The following is a 19655-nucleotide window of genomic DNA, read 5'->3' on the forward strand; positions in this document are numbered from 1 at the left end:
AAGACCCTCATTGTGCTCTCACATACAGGAAGAAATCCATCAGGGAATATTCAAGTTCAAGTGGAGTTTCCTCTCTGCCCTTCGTAATATCTGTCATTCTAAATGTGTGTGTGGTCTCTCTGTCGCCTCTCTCTCTCTCTCTCTCTCTCTCTCTCTCTCTCTCTCTCATCTCTCTCTCTCTCTCTCTCTCTCTCTCTCTCTGTGTCCCCTCTCCCTCTCTCTCTCTCTCCCCCCTCTCTCCCTCTCTCTCTCTCTCTCTCTCTCTCTCTCTCTTAGGAGCCGTTGTTCGAGTTGTCTGATACGATGGAGTCGGGCAGAGGAAAATGTCCCTTCAGTCCCAGAGAGCCGTTTACCGCTCGCCTGACGGGTACACACACACACACACACACACACACACACACACACACACACACACACACACACACACACACACACACACACACACACACACACACACACACACACACACACACACACACAGTAGTACAGTCTGTCCTCTGTCTGTTTGCCGGTGGTCCGCTTCAGTTATTCCACTTATTCACATTTTGCTGTCTCACGGCCATAAAACACATCAACAGAGTTCGGATCCATTTCACACATAAACCATAGAAGTCCGATTTGAGTCGTTAAACTGAGTTCCTCTACATCTGATAGCTGTGTGTTGGCAGCAAGAGAGCCAAACTTTTACAGCAAACATGTTTTTTTTTATTGCAGAATGTCTTAATACATGTTTTTATGTTTTGTATGTGTTGTTCCTTGCTAACAGAGGCAAGCATTTTCATAACTTAGCTTGTAAATATGTACAGTTTGACTCTGGAGCATTACCAGGAAACGAACATTGTGAAATAACAATGAAGCCAAATGCCGTCTGATACTTGTCATCTTATTTTAATCTTGCAATATATTGCGTAAAAGTGTCTGGATTTGAGTGGCAAAATAAAGAGGGCTTACTCGTCAATTTACTAAATAACCTTAAGACAAATTAAGAAGAACTTTCATCTAAAATAAAGTGATTAAAGAGAGAGTCACAACACTAACAAAACACGGCACGTAACAACATTTTGTAACGTTATTGCATGAATCAGCACGATTATCAGTAGCTATAATGCATTTCAGCCTTTTCATTTTTCACAGTTGAACAAATGGAGGATTATTCCGGTAAATAAGCCTACTAAACAAACATTTGGCTAACAATGCTATTTTTACACCCGGTTGTCCGTAGCTAACAATGCTATTTATACCCGGGTGTCCGTAGCTAACAATGCTATTTACACCCGGGTGTCCGTAGCTAACAATACTATTTACACCCGGGTGTCCGTAGCTAACAATGCTATTTACACCCGGGTGTCCGTTAGCTAACAATACTATTTACACCCGGGTGTCCGTAGCTAACAATGCTATTTATACCCGGGTGTCCGTAGCTAACAATGCTATTTACACCCGGGTGTCCATAGCTAACAATGCTATTTACACCCGGTGTCCGTAGCTAACAATGCTATTTACACCCGGGTGTCTGTAGCTAACAATGCTATTTACACCCGGTGTCCGTAGCTAACAATGCTATTTACACCCGGTGTCCTTAGCTAACAATGCTATTTACACCCGGTGTCCGTAGCTAACAATGCTATTTACACCCGGGTGTCTGTAGCTAACAATGCTATTTACACCCGGGTGTCTGTAGCTAACAATGCTATTTACACCCGGGTGTCCGTAGCTAACAATGCTATTTACACCCAGTGTCTGTAGCTAACAATGCTATTTACACCCAGTGTCTGTAGCTAACAATGCTATTTACACCCGGGTGTCCGTAGCTAACAATGCTATTTACACCCGGGTGTCCGTAGCTAACAATGCTATTTACACCCGGTGTCCGTAGCTAACAATGCTATTTACACCCGGGTGTCCGTAGCTAACAATGCTATTTACACCCGGGTGTCCGTAGCTAACAATGCTATTTACACCCGGGTTTCCGTAGCTAACAATGCTATTTAGACCTGGTTGTCCGTAGCTAACAATGCTATTTACACCCAGTGTCTGTAGCTAAATTGAACAAATGGAGGATGATTCCGTTGAATACTAAACAAACATTTGTTCCACTTAGTTCCAAGTCCTAAACATGTTAAATGACACTGTCCAACTCACATTTCGAACATAATCTGAATGTTGGTTTGCTCTTGGTCAGTAAAGGAATCTAACTAAAGCTTCTGTTTCAAAATGCAGATGATGTTTTCTCAAGAGATGTCATTTGTCTCTTTTAATCTGTGTTTTATTTCTTTATTTCCTCATTATTTCTCCCGCTCTCCCTCCCCAGACGGTGAGCTCTATGCAGGAACTTCGGTGGATTTTATGGGAGCGAACGCTGCGTTTGTCCGTTCCTCGGTGCAGGGAAACAGTCAGAACTACATCAGCTCACAGGCCTTCGATCGCAACTGGCTCAACGGTGAGGAACACTCTTATACTCATTTATATCAGCTAATATATGCCTGTAAACCGTGTTGTTTCCCCCATTAACTTATGTTGCATACATAACATTTGACATCTGACATTTCTATGGCTCGACCAAAAATCGTTTTAAATTTAATTGATTTGATTTGAAATATCTTTTTATTTTTATTTTGTATTTATAGTCAAGTTTTTTTAATTAAATAAATATTTAAGTCTGTTAAAAAAAGTTTGAAAAATAAAATAAATAAGAAATAAATGTTTCAATAATAAATATTTAACTCTGTTTAAAAAAAGTTACAAAAAATAAAAAGTTACAAATATTTAAATCTGTTAAAATGAAGTTTGAAAAAATTAAATAAAGAGAAAATAAATATTTAAACATTAAATATGTTGAAAAAGTTTGAAGAAAATAAGAAAGACATGTTTGAATAATACATATTTAAATCTGTTAAAAATCAATTGTCATTAAATAAAAACATAAAAATAAAGTTCAGTAAAAGGGAAAATAATGGTTTATTTGGGGGGGGGGGGTTCCTTGTCCGATGAGAGAACAACATATAAATGAACTAATTAATCAATTAAAATTATAATAAATTGGGGAGGAGAGGAGAAGGGGGGAGAGGAGAGGAGAGGAGAGGAGAGGAGAGGAGAGGAGAGGAGAGGAGAGGAGAGGAGAGGAGGAGAATAATATATCTTTTTGTGACCAACTTTTTATTGTTATTTTTTGTTGGTTTTTTTGCCCTCACAAAGGGACTTATACACAAAGATTATAAATTATATAGATAATATAGATCAATACAAAAAGTAAATAAAGAAATAAAGAATATAGGGAATCCCTTTCCCATGCCTTTTCTGATGGTTCTGTAGGTCAAGAGAAGAATCATCATTCAACAATACAATATTTGGGAGACAGGGTGTGTGAACTCCAATAATATAATATAATAATATATATAATATATTATTTTATTTAATATCTTATATCCAATTCCAATTTTTTTAAGATACTGAAAGCACAAAAAATGCTCAAAAAATACTTTTACTTTGATAAAGTAAGTTTATTTTAGATTTTAAGAGTTTGAATCCAGGACATTTAATTATCTTAACAATAATAGATTTATTTTGAAAGCGCTTTTATCTCTAGTCTCTCTAGTCTCTCTAGTCTCTTTAGACGCTCTAGTCTCTCTAGTCTCTTTAGTCTCTCTAGTCTCTCTAGTCTCTCTAGTCTCTCTAGTCTCTGATGGAAGTTAGGTCTCTCTAGTCTCTCTAGTCTCTCTAGTCTCTCTAGTCTCTGATGGAAGTTAGGTCTCTCTAGTCTCTCTAGTCTCTCTAGTCTCCCTAGTCTCTGATGGAAGTTAGGTGTCCCTAGTCTCTCTAGTCTCTCTAGTCTCTCTAGTCTCTCTAGTCTCTCTAGTCTTTTTAGTCTCTCAAGTCTCTTTAGTCTCTTTAGTCTCTCTAGTCTCTCTAGTCTCTTTAGTCTCTCTAGTCTCTCTAGTATCCCTAGTCTCTGAGGGAAGTGAGGTGTCCCTAGTCTCTCTAGTCTCTCTAGTCTCTCTAGTCTCTGAGGGAAGTGAGGTCTCTCTAGTCTCTATAGTCTCTCTAGTCTCTCTAGTATCCCTAGTCTCTGATGGAAGTGAGGTGTCCCTAGTTTCCCTAGTGTCTCTAGTCTCTCTAGTATCCCTTGTCTCTGATGGAAGTGAGGTGTCTCTAGTCTCTCTAGTCTCTCTAGTCTCCCTAGTCTCTATAGTCTCTCTAGTCTCTCTAGTATCCCTAGTCTCTGATGGAAGTGAGGTGTCCCTAGTTTCCCTAGTGTCTCTAGTCTCTCTAGTATCCCTTGTCTCTGATAGAAGTGAGGTGTCTCTAGTCTCTCTAGTCTCTCTAGTATCCCTAGTCACTGAAGGAAGTGAGGTGTCCCTAGTCTCTCTAGTCTCTCTAGTATCCCTAGTCTCGGATGGAAGTTAGGTGTCCTTAGTCTCTCTAGTCTCTCTAGTCTCTCTAGTATCCATAGTCTCGGATGAAAGTGAGGTGTCCCTAGTCTCCCTAGTCTCTCTAGTCTCTCTAGTATCCCTAGTCTCTGATGGAAGTGAGGTCTCCCTAGTCCCTAGTCTCTCTAGTCTCTCTAGTCTCTCTAGTATCCCTAGTCTCTGAAGGAAGTGAGGTGTCCCTAGTCTCCCTAGTCTCTCTAGTCTCTCTAGTATCCCTAGTATCCCTAGTCTCTGAAGGAAGTGAGGTCTCCCTAGTCTCTTTGATGGAAGTGAGGTGTCCCTAGTCTCTCTAGTCTCTCTAGTATCCATAGTATCTGAAGGAAGTGAGGTGTCCCTAGTCTCCCTAGTCTCTCTAGTCTCTCTAGTCTCTCTAGTATCCCTAGTATCCCTAGTCGTTGAAGGAATTGAGGTGTCCCTAGTCTCTCTAGTCTCTCTAGTCTCTCTAGTATCCCTAGTCTCTGATGGAAGTGAGGTGTCCCTAGTCTCTCTAGTCTCTCTAGTCTCTCTAGTATCCCTAGTCTCTGAAGGAAGTGAGGTGTCCCTAGTCTCTCTAGTATCCCTAGTCTCTGATGGAAGTGAGGTGTCCCTAGTCTCTCTAGTCTCTCTAGTCTCTCTAGTATCCCTAGTCTCTGAAGGAAGTGAGGTGTCCCTAGTCTCTCTAGTATCCCTAGTCTCTGATGGAAGTGAGGTGTCCCTAGTCTCTCTAGTCTCTCTAGTCTCTCTAGTATCCCTAGTCTCTGAAGGAAGTGAGGTGTCCCTAGTCTCCCTATTCTCTCTAGTCTCTCCAGTATCCCTAGTCTCTGAAGGAAGTGAGGTCTCCCTAGTCTCTGATGGAAGTGAGGTGTCCCTAGTCTCTCTAGTCTCTCTAGTCTCTACAGGAAGTGAGGTGTCTTTACATGAACTTTTCTCCTTCCTCTCAGAGCCGGAGTTCGTGGGCTCCTTCTCGATCCCCGACACTCACAGCCCGGACGACGATAAAGTCTACTTCTTCTTCAGAGAGCGAGCGGTGGAGGCGGGTCAGTGGGAGAAGAGGACGTACAGCCGCGTGGCCAGAGTCTGCAAGGTAACAGCCAGTTATATTCACTGTTATTGATCTTTTGTTTTAGTTACTCTGCTTGTTGTTCTGTCAAAATGTCGTGGTAGCCTGTGTTCATAGTTATATAATCTTCATTATTTATTAACACCACACACTTGTAATTGGTTGTTACCGGTGATCGTCACATGGGTGTGGTTAATGGTATTTAGGGCACCTGGTGTGTGTGGAGGTTTGGCAGCAATGGGAATATAGCCCAAGCCCCCAGGAAGTGCGCCGGGCTCAGAGGAACACATTTGTTGTGTCCAAACGGCGTTACTACAATTTCCGTATCAGTCCGTGACGTCACTGGGCCCAGAAATACTTTTTCCCATTGACTAACATGGGGAAAGAGACGTCTGTAAATAAACTACCCAGTATGAACTATTTTATATCCCTTAATAGAATCATTCGGTCCTTAAAGTTGTAAAATGCACTAAAAGCCGAATCTAGATTTATTCTGTCTCTCCATTCTTTCTAGTGAGCCGAGAGTGGGAGCTTGGGGGGCGGGGCTTAAGGGGCGCATGCTCTGTGAGCGCACATACGGGTTCTTCTGCTCTGACAGCCAGGCATGCTGGGTAATCTGTGACGTTTCGCTCTCTCAAAAGATGAGCCATTTTGCCCTTCATGTGCCAATGAGCAGCTCTCATAGGAAAGAACGAGACCCCGCCTCCCACGCTGTATCCAGTTCTTATTATACATCCATGATATATCCGCCACAAATAGCATGTTGTGATGTTTACTTAAAAAAATCCAATACATAGAAAATAAATATTTAAATAAGAAATTTGAAAAGAAAATGTTAAATTCAAATAATTAAATTAAATAAGAAATACATATTCAAAGAATAAATATGAAAGAATAAATACATTTAAAAACAAATACAAATGTAAAAATAATAAATAAAAACATAACAATCGAGTCTGCACGGTAATAATCAGAGACGGATATGAACTCTGATTTAGGACAGAGAGGACGTTGAGAGGACAGACCTCTGGGACAGCAGCACTCATGTCTTATTATGTCCAGCATGCATTTCAGGAGGTCCCTCTCCTCTGGGCCTCACTGTTGTCTCCAAAAACACACACATTGAAGGACCATCCTCCATGAGGCATGCTGTTCTAATCATTTGAATTATTGGTTTATATATTTTGCCAGTTTTTCTTAAGTTAAATACGTTTTATTTTTAAAGTGTGAAGTTAGTTTGTAGAGGTTCAGTAAGTAACAAGTAACAGCTGTAAAGATCCTAAACATCTGCAATGTGTAAAATGAATGTGAATGAAAGCATATTTAGTTTTTACTATTTGTTGTGCTTTCCTTCCCTTCCAACCCTCCTCTCCTCCTCCTCCTCCTCCTCTTCTTCCTCCTCTTCCTCCCCCTCCTCTTCTTCCTCCCCCTCCTCTTCCTCTCAGAATGACGTTGGAGGGAAGAGGAGTTTGATCAATCGATGGACGACCTTCCTGAAGGCCCGGCTGGTTTGCTCTGTTCCTGGAGAGGGAGGAGTGGACACACACTTTGATGAACTCGGTAACACTCTTCCTCTTCCTCCTCCTCTTCCTCTTCACCCCTCCTGTCCATCATTGTGTTTTCATTATTAAGTTCAACAGGTGTGAGCCATCTCCTCTCTGCCTGATGATGACTGAAACTCTCTTTGAAATGCCAATCAAGCGTCCCTTTTATTCGACCCTTGCTAACTAAGTAAATACATTAAACCATAGGCGGAGTTTGACATTTGCGCTTGGGGGGGAAAAACTTTTTTACTGACGTCAGTACACAGTCCCAACTATTGCGTGGGGTGCTACGGATACAGTAGCAATAAAGCCAGCGTTCACCGCACTGAGTATGACTTTTTCCACATACGAACACAACTCGTCCCTTCCTTCATGCCCGCCGTACACACACACTCATATGGAAGGGGCGGTCTCTCCCCCCAACAACAGTGCATTGCATCTGTAAAACGTATCATAACTGTGCACATCTTATACTTATTTGATAACTACTATATCCCTTGGTTACTTCAACACGCTACAATATTATTAACCAGTGTCCTACTTAGTGCAGAAGCAGACGCCTTAAACGTTACAGAAATTGGACATTTTAAAAATCGCTGCATACTCATTAGGCCTACTGCTAATTATTGTAATACAATAGCTGAATCACTTGTATGCAAAAAAAAAGCAAGGGAACTTGCCCTGAACCTCATACTTCACACACACACGTCACAACATTCGACTGCTCAAAAATGAAATTATTTCAAACAAAACATGATATTATTCAGATTTGTATTGTAACAATCATTATATCACATCTATTAAAATATTGATATAAAGAAATATTTGTATTGGAACAGTTTTAGACGTAGTAATGCTGTAACATATTTCAGCCACTAGGGGGGGCAATGCTGAGAGTAAACAGTTTAAATCGTTTAATCGTTAAAATCTGCTTTTCTGTTCCCAGAGGACATTTTTGTTCTGGAGACGAAGGACCCTCAGAACCCGACAATCTACGGAGTCTTCAGCACGTCCAGGTGAGGAAACCCCCTCTCTCTGAAAACATCAAGACTCTGACGACTACTTTTTATTTTTTCAAAGAACTTTAATTATTTGCAGTATTTTTGACTTTTCTCATAATTCTATGTTTTTTCTTAGAATTTTCATTTATTTTCAGAGTTTAAAAATGTTCCTAAGAATTTCCACTTTTTTCAGAATTCTGAACTTTTTTCTCAGAATTTTTATTTAGACTGTTTCATAGAATTTCACTTTTTTCCGAATTTCACTTTTTATCTCAGACATTTTTGTTTCTCAAATATTCGACTTTTTCTCAGAATTTCTCTTTATTTCATAGAATTTCAGTTTCGATTATTTCATAGAATTTCAATTTTTTTCTCATTATTTCCATTTATTTCAGAATTTTAACTTTTTATCTCAGACATTTTTGTTTCTCAAGCACCTTTTTCTCAGAATTTTGACTTTTTTCAGAATTTTTGTTTTGACTATTATTTTGAGTACAATAATACAATTAACAATCACATTTTCTCCTCCCCCTCCCCCAACACTTCCTCCTCTCCTTCCTCCTCTTCCTCCTCCAGTTCTATATTTCGTGGTTCTGCAGTGTGTGTGTTCTCCATGGCGTCTATTCGTGCTGCCTTCAACGGACCGTTTGCACACAAAGAAAGTGCAGACTCTCGCTGGGTGGAGTACAAAGGACGCATCCCATACCCCAGACCTGGCACTGTGAGTACACACACACACACACACACACACACACACACACACACACACACACACACACACACACACACACACACACACACACACACACACACACACACACACACACACACACACACACACACACTCACACCTATTATTTAAAAATGCTGGATTTGTCAGTTTATCATTCCCCCTGTGTTTTATACGGTCATTGTAACAAGTATTGCTTTTTAATTTGTTGTCTGCGTGTTGTCCTTTGCCTCATTTAACGTTGCATTGTGACTGGACCAGTCTTGTATTAATAACCTGATTGTTTGTTGTCTTTGTGTACCTATACACATTTGTCTGCCTCTCTCTTCCACGCAGTGTCCCAGCGAGACGTACGACGCCCTCCATAAATCCACCAGAGACTTCCCTGATGAGGTGGTGAGCTTCATGCGGGCGCACCAGCTGATGTGGGACCCCGTGCTGCCTCTGGGCCGCAGACCGGTCCTGACCCGAGTCAACAGCACCAGCATCCTGAAGAGGGTGGTGGTGGACCGCGTGGAGGCCGAGGACGGAGCCTACGAGGTCCTGCACCTGGGCACAGGTAGGGAGGAGGAATGGAGGAAGGGAAGCTTGTTGAGGAAATGAAAGTGTTTTAACCTTTTGTAAGTTAAAAGGAAGGTTTGTGTTTCCTCTACCCATAACTAGCAGCTGTTTTAAAGAGTACCTGACCTCCCTTTATATTAATAGAACAATAATGTCATTGTTAGCTAATGAATGTTTCCATGGTGACCAACGGCAACATGACAACGTTTCCATTGGTCCCTCTTCTTTAGAGAAGACCAGGAAATGATGGATACACGGATCGTGTTCAAATCAATAGGCACGCAATGACTCTAAATAATAATGATCACGCCACGAAACAAACATTCAGACTAAAGGAACCAGCCTGTTTGGAAAATGTGAGAAGTAGAAAGTACAGGTATTTGAGTTCAACATGTAAGAAGTAGAAAGTACAGGTATTTGTGTTCAACATGTAAGAAGTAGAAAGTACAGGTATTTGGGTTCAACATGTAAGAAGTAGAAAGTACAGGTATTTGAGTTCAACATGTAAGAAGTAGAAAGTACAGGTATTTGAGTTCAACATGTAAGAAGTAGAAAGTACAGGTATTTGAGTTCAACATGTAAGAAGTAGAAAGTACAGGTATTTGTGTTCAACATGTAAGAAGTAGAAAGTACAGGTATTTGTGTTCAACATGTAAGAAGTAGAAAGTACAGGTATTTGTGTTCAACATGTGAGAAGTAGAAAGTTCAGGTATTTGTGTTCAACATGTGAGAAGTAGAAAGTTCAGGTATTTGTGTTCAACATGTGAGAAGTAGAAAGTTCAGGTATTTGTGTTCAACATGTAAGAAGTAGAAAGTACAGGTATTTGTGTTCAACATGTAAGAAGTAGAAAGTACAGGTATTTGTGTTCAACATGTAAGAAGTAGAAAGTACAGGTATTTGTGTTCAACATGTAAGAAGTAGAAAGTACAGGTATTTGTGTTCAACATGTAAGAAGTAGAAAGTACAGGTATTTGTGTTCAACATGTAAGAAGTAGAAAGTACAGGTATTTGAGTTCAACATGTAAGAAGTAGAAAGTACAGGTATTTGAGTTCAACATGTGAGAAGTAGAAAGTACAGGTATTTGTGTTCAACATGTAAGAAGTAGAAAGTACAGGTATTTGAGTTCAACATGTGAGAAGTAGAAAGTACAGGTATTTGTGTTCAACATGTAAGAAGTAGAAAGTACAGGTATTTGTGTTCAACATGTAAGAAGTAGAAAGTACAGGTATTTGAGTTCAACATGTAAGAAGTAGAAAGTACAGGTATTTGTGTTCAACATATAAGAAGTAGAAAGTACAGGTATTTGAGTTCAACATGTAAGAAGTAGAAAGTACAGGTATTTGTGTTCAACATGTAAGAAGTAGAAAGTACAGGTATTTGAGTTCAACATGTGAGAAGTAGAAAGTACAGGTATTTGAGTTCAACATATAAGAAGTAGAAAGTACAGGTATTTGAGTTCAACATGTAAGAAGTAGAAAGTACAGGTATTTGTGTTCAACATGTAAGAAGTAGAAAGTACAGGTATTTGTGTTCAACATGTAAGAAGTAGAAAGTACAGGTATTTGAGTTCAACATGTGAGAAGTAGAAAGTACAGGTATTTGAGTTCAACATGTGAGAAGTAGAAAGTACAGGTATTTGAGTTCAACATGTGAGAAGTAGAAAGTACAGGTATTTGTGTTCAACATGTGAGAAGTAGAAAGTACAGGTATTTGTGTTCAACATGTAAGAAGTAGAAAGTAAAGGTATTTGAGTTCAACATGTAAGAAGTAGAAAGTACAGGTATTTGAGTTCAACATGTAAGAAGTAGAAAGTACAGGTATTTGAGTTCAACATGTAAGAAGTAGAAAGTACAGGTATTTGTGTTCAACATGTAAGAAGTAGAAAGTACAGGTATTTGAGTTCAACATGTAAGAAGTAGAAAGTACAGGTATTTGTGTTCAACATGTAAGAAGTAGAAAGTACAGGTATTTGTGTTCAACATGTAAGAAGTAGAAAGTACAGGTATTTGAGTTCAACATGTAAGAAGTAGAAAGTACAGGTATTTGTGTTCAACATGTGAGAAGTAGAAAGTACAGGTATTTGTGTTCAACATGTAAGAAGTAGAAAGTACAGGTATTTGTGTTCAACATTTAAGAAGTAGAAAGTACAGGTATTTGTGTTCAACATTTAAGAAGTAGAAAGTACAGGTATTTGTGTTCAACATGTAAGAAGTAGAAAGTACAGGTATTTGTGTTCAACATGTAAGAAGTAGAAAGTACAGGTATTTGTGTTCAACATGTAAGAAGTAGAAAGTACAGGTATTTGTGTTCAACATGTGAGAAGTAGAAAGTACAGGTATTTGAGTTCAACATGTAAGAAGTAGAAAGTACAGGTATTTGTGTTCAACATGTGAGAAGTAGAAAGTACAGGTATTTGTGTTCAACATGTAAGAAGTAGAAAGTACAGGTATTTGAGTTCAACATTTAAGAAGTAGAAAGTACAGGTATTTGAGTTCAACATGTAAGAAGTAGAAAGTACAGGTATTTGAGTTCAACATGTAAGAAGTAGAAAGTACAGGTATTTGGGTTCAACATGTAAGAAGTAGAAAGTACAGGTATTTGAGTTCAACATGTAAGAAGTAGAAAGTACAGGTATTTGAGTTCAACATGTAAGAAGTAGAAAGTACAGGTATTTGAGTTCAACATGTAAGAAGTAGAAAGTACAGGTATTTGAGTTCAACATGTGAGAAGTAGAAAGTACAGGTATTTGGGTTCAACATGTAAGAAGTAGAAAGTACAGGTATTTGAGTTCAACATGTAAGAAGTAGAAAGTACAGGTATTTGAGTTCAACATGTAAGAAGTAGAAAGTACAGGTATTTGAGTTCAACATGTAAGAAGTAGAAAGTACAGGTATTTGAGTTCAACATGTAAGAAGTAGAAAGTACAGGTATTTGAGTTCAACATGTAAGAAGTAGAAAGTACAGGTATTTGAGTTCAACATGTAAGAAGTAGAAAGTACAGGTATTTGAGTTCAACATGTAAGAAGTAGAAAGTACAGGTATTTGAGTTCAACATGTAAGAAGTAGAAAGTACAGGTATTTGTGTTCAAAATGTAAGAAGTAGAAAGTACAGGTATTTGAGTTCAACATGTAAGAAGTAGAAAGTACAGGTATTTGTGTTCAACATGTGAGAAGTAGAAAGTACAGGTATTTGAGTTCAACATGTAAGAAGTAGAAAGTACAGGTATTTGTGTTCAACATATAAGAAGTAGAAAGTACAGGTATTTGAGTTCAACATGTAAGAAGTAGAAAGTACAGGTATTTGAGTTCAACATGTAAGAAGTAGAAAGTACAGGTATTTGAGTTCAACATGTAAGAAGTAGAAAGTACAGGTATTTGAGTTCAACATGTAAGAAGTAGAAAGTACAGGTATTTGAGTTCAACATGTGAGAAGTAGAAAGTACAGGTATTTGAGTTCAACATGTAAGAAGTAGAAAGTACAGGTATTTGAGTTCAACATGTAAGAAGTAGAAAGTACAGGTATTTGTGTTCAACATGTAAGAAGTAGAAAGTACAGGTATTTGAGTTCAACATGTAAGAAGTAGAAAGTACAGGTATTTGAGTTCAACATGTAAGAAGTAGAAAGTACAGGTATTTGTGTTCAACATGTAAGAAGTAGAAAGTACAGGTATTTGTGTTCAACATATAAGAAGTAGAAAGTACAGGTATTTGGGTTCAACATGTAAGAAGTAGAAAGTACAGGTATTTGGGTTCAACATGTAAGAAGTAGAAAGTACAGGTATTTGAGTTCAACATGTAAGAAGTAGAAAGTACAGGTATTTGAGTTCAACATGTAAGAAGTAGAAAGTACAGGTATTTGTGTTCAACATATAAGAAGTAGAAAGTACAGGTATTTGAGTTCAACATGTAAGAAGTAGAAAGTACAGGTATTTGTGTTCAACATGTAAGAAGTAGAAAGTACAGGTATTTGAGTTCAACATGTAAGAAGTAGAAAGTACAGGTATTTGAGTTCAACATGTAAGAAGTAGAAAGTACAGGTATTTGTGTTCAACATGTGAGAAGTAGAAAGTACAGGTATTTGAGTTCAACATGTAAGAAGTAGAAAGTACAGGTATTTGAGTTCAACATGTAAGAAGTAGAAAGTACAGGTATTTGTGTTCAACATATAAGAAGTAGAAAGTACAGGTATTTGAGTTCAACATGTAAGAAGTAGAAAGTACAGGTATTTGTGTTCAACATGTAAGAAGTAGAAAGTACAGGTCTTTGTGTTCAACATGTAAGAAGTAGAAAGTACAGGTATTTGAGTTCAACGTGTAAGAAGTAGAAAGTACAGGTATTTGTGTTCAACATGTAAGAAGTAGAAAGTACAGGTATTTGTGTTCAACATGTAAGAAGTAGAAAGTACAGGTATTTGAGTTCAACATGTAAGAAGTAGAAAGTACAGGTATTTGTGTTCAACATGTGAGAAGTAGAAAGTACAGGTATTTGAGTTCAACATGTAAGAAGTAGAAAGTACAGGTATTTGAGTTCAACATGTAAGAAGTAGAAAGTACAGGTATTTGAGTTCAACATGTAAGAAGTAGAAAGTACAGGTATTTGAGTTCAACATGTAAGAAGTAGAAAGTTCAGGTATTTGAGTTCAACATTTAAGAAGTAGAAAGTACAGGTATTTGAGTTCAACATGTAAGAAGTAGAAAGTACAGGTATTTGAGTTCAACATGTAAGAAGTAGAAAGTACAGGTATTTGGGTTCAACATGTAAGAAGTAGAAAGTACAGGTATTTGAGTTCAACATTTAAGAAGTAGAAAGTACAGGTATTTGAGTTCAACATGTAAGAAGTAGAAAGTACAGGTATTTGAGTTCAACATGTAAGAAGTAGAAAGTACAGGTATTTGGGTTCAACATGTAAGAAGTAGAAAGTACAGGTATTTGGGTTCAACATGTAAGAAGTAGAAAGTACAGGTATTTGAGTTCAACATGTAAGAAGTAGAAAGTACAGGTATTTGAGTTCAACATGTAAGAAGTAGAAAGTACAGGTATTTGAGTTCAACATGTAAGAAGTAGAAAGTACAGGTATTTGGGTTCAACATGTAAGAAGTAGAAAGTACAGGTATTTGTGTTCAACATGTAAGAAGTAGAAAGTACAGGTATTTGAGTTCAACATGTAAGAAGTAGAAAGTACAGGTATTAGTGTTCAACATGTAAGAAGTAGAAAGTACAGGTATTTGAGTTCAACATGTAAGAAGTAGAAAGTACAGGTATTTGAGTTCAACATGTAAGAAGTAGAAAGTACAGGTATTTGAGTTCAACATGTAAGAAGTAGAAAGTACAGGTATTTGAGTTCAACATGTAAGAAGTAGAAAGTACAGGTATTTGAGTTCAACATGTAAGAAGTAGAAAGTACAGGTATTTGAGTTCAACATGTAAGAAGTAGAAAGTACAGGTATTTGAGTTCAACATGTGAGAAGTAGAAAGTACAGGTATTTGAGTTCAACATGTAAGAAGTAGAAAGTACAGGTATTTGAGTTCAACATGTAAGAAGTAGAAAGTACAGGTATTTGAGTTCAACATGTAAGAAGTAGAAAGTACAGGTATTTGAGTTCAACATGTAAGAAGTAGAAAGTACAGGTATTTGAGTTCAACATGTAAGAAGTAGAAAGTACAGGTATTTGAGTTCAACATGTAAGAAGTAGAAAGTACAGGTATTAGTGTTCAACATGTAAGAAGTAGAAAGTACAGGTATTTGAGTTCAACATGTAAGAAGTAGAAAGTACAGGTATTTGAGTTCAACATGTAAGAAGTAGAAAGTACAGGTATTTGAGTTCAACATGTAAGAAGTAGAAAGTACAGGTATTTGTGTTCAACATGTAAGAAGTAGAAAGTACAGGTATTTGAGTTCAACATGTGAGAAGTAGAAAGTACAGGTATTTGTGTTCAACATGTAAGAAGTAGAAAGTACAGGTATTTGAGTTCAACATGTGAGAAGTAGAAAGTACAGGTATTTGGGTTCAACATGTAAGAAGTAGAAAGTACAGGTATTTGAGTTCAACATGTAAGAAGTAGAAAGTACAGGTATTTGGGTTCAACATGTAAGAAGTAGAAAGTACAGGTATTTGGGTTCAACATGTAAGAAGTAGAAAGTACAGGTATTTGAGTTCAACATGTAAGAAGTAGAAAGTACAGGTATTTGAGTTCAACATGTAAGAAGTAGAAAGTACAGGTATTTGGGTTCAAAATGTAAGAAGTAGAAAGTACAGGTATTTGAGTTCAACATGTGAGAAGTAGAAAGTACAGGTATTTGTGTTCAACATGTAAGAAGTCAAAGTAAAAAGTAATCAGAAAAATAAGTAGTGGAGTAAAGTACTGATACCAGAAACATGTACTGAAGTAACAAATTGTCAGGTGAACTGTAAAGGTTCATATTTTTCAAGTTCATATTTGTATGTGTTGCCTCTACTCTGCCATGTGTCACATTGACTTTACATGAAATCCTGCCGTTATTCAAAAAATGTGCTTCACTTCCGGTGTGAGCGCACCTTTAAGAAGACACTTTCAAAATGTCTGTTGAATGAAAAGTAACTTCTGCTGTTAAAATAATTCTGCCGTAGATCTGACCCCGCACTGGTCTTCAAAAAACCTCATTTTGATTCGGATGTCTGAGGATTCTTCAGCTGCACTTTAGGAAAACTAGTAAAAGATGTGTTGTATTGCCGAGGCAGGAGAAGAGGGACGAAATGAAGGTGTGAAAAAGAAGATTAATCTGTGTCTCAACGAGTAACCTGGAGCACTTTAGAGAAGAGAGGAACGGGAATCCATTCATCAGGGAGGAGAAAGAGCAGCTGACAGATGTTGAGAGGATCCCCCCCCACCTGTCAGCAGACACTCAATAACCTCCATCACACACACACACACACACACACACACACACACACACACACACACACACACACACACACACACACACACACACACACACACACACACACATACACACACACACATACACATACACATACACACACACACACACACACACACACACACACACACACACACACACACTCTCTCTCTCTCTCTCTCTCTCTCACACACACAGACACACACAGACACACACACACTCTCTCTCTCACAGACACAGACACACTCTCTCTCTCACACACACACACACACACACACACACACACACACACACACACACACACACACACACACTCTCTCTCTCTCTCTCTCTCTCTCTCTCTCACACACACAGACACACACACACACTCTCTCTCACAGACACAGACACACTCTCTCTCTCACACACACACACACACACACACACACACACACACATACACACACACACACACACACACACACACACACACACACACACACACACACACACACACACACACACACACACACACACACACCCTTACGAAGACCAGACACACTGAAGAACCCATTCACCCAGTCACACACACACACACACACACACACACACACACACACACACACGCGCACACACACACACACACACACACACACACACACACACACACACACACACACACACACACACACACACACACACACTTCCCCCCCAGGCTTCTCTATAGAGATAAGGAATGAACGCAGGATGTTTGCACACAACAGACGAACAAACAAACTCTCTGTCATCCTAATGTCTCTTTATTGATCAGGTTCGAATGTGAAGCCGTTGAAAGATAGTTATTTCCAACCTCCCTGCTCTCATGTTCAGTATGAAGCCTAACGTTAGCTTATTAGTTCAGGAAATCATAACATTAATATGTGGAGATGATGCTGTTGAACTAAACCTGTAAGTATCATTGAACTAGAGAGATGCTGCCTTCAGGGTCCCACACAGAAACGGGACGTCCCAGTGCTGCTATCTTTACAAAGAAGTAACAGTTTTGGTTGTTCTGCTGTGTGATCACATTCAAATGGACCATTGCCTGCTGAAATAAATACATTTCTGAAAAATGAATCTAGCCTTTATAAAGGATCCGATAACCACTCACATTGAGTTTAGATACGGCAAACTATTTATTAATGCAGATTGAACTGAATACTTGTAAACAACATCCAAATAGTTTTAAGAAAACTGATTGGGTAAACGAGGAGAGCTCTAATATGTCTTCAATTCATTTCTGTTCATGTATTTATGCATTTCTTTATCCTTCCTAGCTCTACTCCCTTTCTGTCGAGTTACAGCGGCATTAGATCTGTCTTTACAAATAAATAAAGGTTTTGTGTTTCTGTTGTTCCTCCAGACGATGGGAAGGTGGTGAAGGCGGTGTCGGTCGCTAAAGACCACCTGGAGACAGAGGAGATCATTCTGGAAGAGCTGACCGTCTTCCAGGTGAGATATCAATAACGTCTTTATACAGTTTCTCTCTTTAATGCAACAACATTACACACACACACACACACACACACACACACACACACACACACACACACACACACACACACACACACACACACTAACGATCACATATACATACACACAGCTGACTGTCCTCCAGGTGAGATATCAATAAAGGTTTTATACAGTTTCTCTCTCTTTCTTCTCTCTGGAGTTTTATTTGAAGGTTTATTATTGAGGCATAGATAGATAGATAGATAGATAGATAGATAGAGAGATAGATGGATAGAGAAATTAAGACACTAGAAAGAAACAGTCCAAGATATTTCTGAAATAGAAATAAAATAGCATTAAAAAGTAAAAAAATGTGTGTTTTGAACATATTTTAGAGACAGACACATGCTGTACATGTTGTAATGATAAAAAGAGGATTGAAATACAGAAAGGAAGGAATGGAAGTGGTCTGAGTGCATCAGACCAGTGGTTCCCCACCTGGGGGTGCGCAAAGATCGCCAGGCCTCAGATGATTTGAGGCCAAATATCATATTTAGACTTTTTTTTTTTTTGTACATAGAATTGTAAGGCAATACATGATTGTCACTAAAAGCCTTGTCTCTACATTACAATAAAATATAAAAATAACTATTAATTAATTAGAATAAAGATTCAAGTTAGTATTAAAGGCATAAAAAGACAGAAATTTATAATTCTTTCTTTAATAGAAATGTTTCTTCTGCCCGTAAAGTTTCCAAACCAGGCTTTTCTGGATAAGCGCATTTTTAAAACATAGTCATCGTCCATGCCGGTTTCAGTTTGATTATTTGTCTCAGTTGCTCCGATCAGATCGGTCTCCTCCATTTTGTAGATTATTTATGACTTTTGAATCCACAGAAACACATCGGCAGAATCCGGCTTACTTTGAGCATGAGTTTTAAACAGTTTGATCCCTTTGTGAATTGTTTCCACTTGCGCCGTCCTTTAATTTATTCGTACAGCGGGAATCCAAATGAGTGAATCCTGAGTCCAGTAACCATCAAAGTCACTCCAATAGAGCTCCTTAATTACACTTTCATCCTCCTTTAACTAAATACTTCACATTCATCCAGTTTGTGGGGGGGGGGGGGGGCAACTTCCAACAGGAGTCATATGGGGGGGCTCTTGGGAAAAAGGTTGGGAACCCCTGCATTAGACCAATGTGATTAGAGCAGTTGATGAGAAACAGTTTTGACCTCATGGTGCATTTTAAAAAGTGGCCTCAAGTGATCACATGAGTAAATATAAGGAGATATATAAATAAAGTTCCTGTTGTTCCTCTTGGCCTTTGAGTCATCACCTGCTCTACCTGAAGCTCTGTGGACACTCTCAGGGAGTTCACATCATCCCACACACACATGTAGCATCCCACACACACATGTAGCATCCCACACACACATGTAGCATCCCACACACACATGTAGCATCCCACACACACATGTAGCATCCCACACACACATGTAGCATCCCTGGACTTTTATGGCTAACATCTGAACGCTTGTTTTGGTTATGTTCTGCACGAGGCCTTGTAGTTTCCACTGGAACATCTTCTCTCCACTAAACAGAACATCAGATAGCAGGGCACATGTTTCCCAAGGTCCGCTCTGTATATACGCTAACCGGGAACGGTAGAGATGTGGTAAAAATAGATAAATATGGAAAGAGATGAGACAGAAATAGAGGAGAACATGCGGTGGAGAGGAATTCAAAGTGTGTGGGAAACGGAACAACAGGATGACATTAGGGAATAAAGCTTTAAGGTGTAATATCTAACATTTCACCTTAAAATGCTTTAAAAAGTTGTGATAATGTTGAGTTTAGAGGCTTTTTGGGGGCTTTTCTTCTTAGATAGCAATGAAATCAATGTTTGCTGACGTCAACAAGCTGAAATGACTTTCCGAAACCGTGCTTGGTTTGATTATCTCTTTAAATGTAACACTGCTT

At 38.5% G+C, this 19655-nt stretch overlaps 1 protein-coding gene across 1 annotated transcript; it reads left to right on the top strand.

Annotated features, from left to right (window-relative positions):
- Positions 1–278: 278 nt before the first annotated feature.
- On the top strand, positions 279–17672 carry LOC307027182 (semaphorin-3D-like; the record flags this gene model as incomplete). The annotated part of the gene is made up of 8 exons (XM_079695383.1): positions 279–367; positions 2312–2440; positions 5348–5490; positions 6912–7026; positions 7957–8026; positions 8588–8732; positions 9078–9300; positions 17584–17672. Coding segments are annotated over exons 1-8 (978 nt in total), but the record flags the coding sequence as incomplete, so codon positions are not given.
- Positions 17673–19655: the final 1983 nt, after the last annotated feature.

Source organism: Notothenia rossii (assembly GCF_949606895.1).
Source record: "Notothenia rossii genome assembly, contig: scaffold_541, whole genome shotgun sequence".
Taxonomy (NCBI): Eukaryota; Metazoa; Chordata; class Actinopteri; order Perciformes; family Nototheniidae; genus Notothenia; species Notothenia rossii.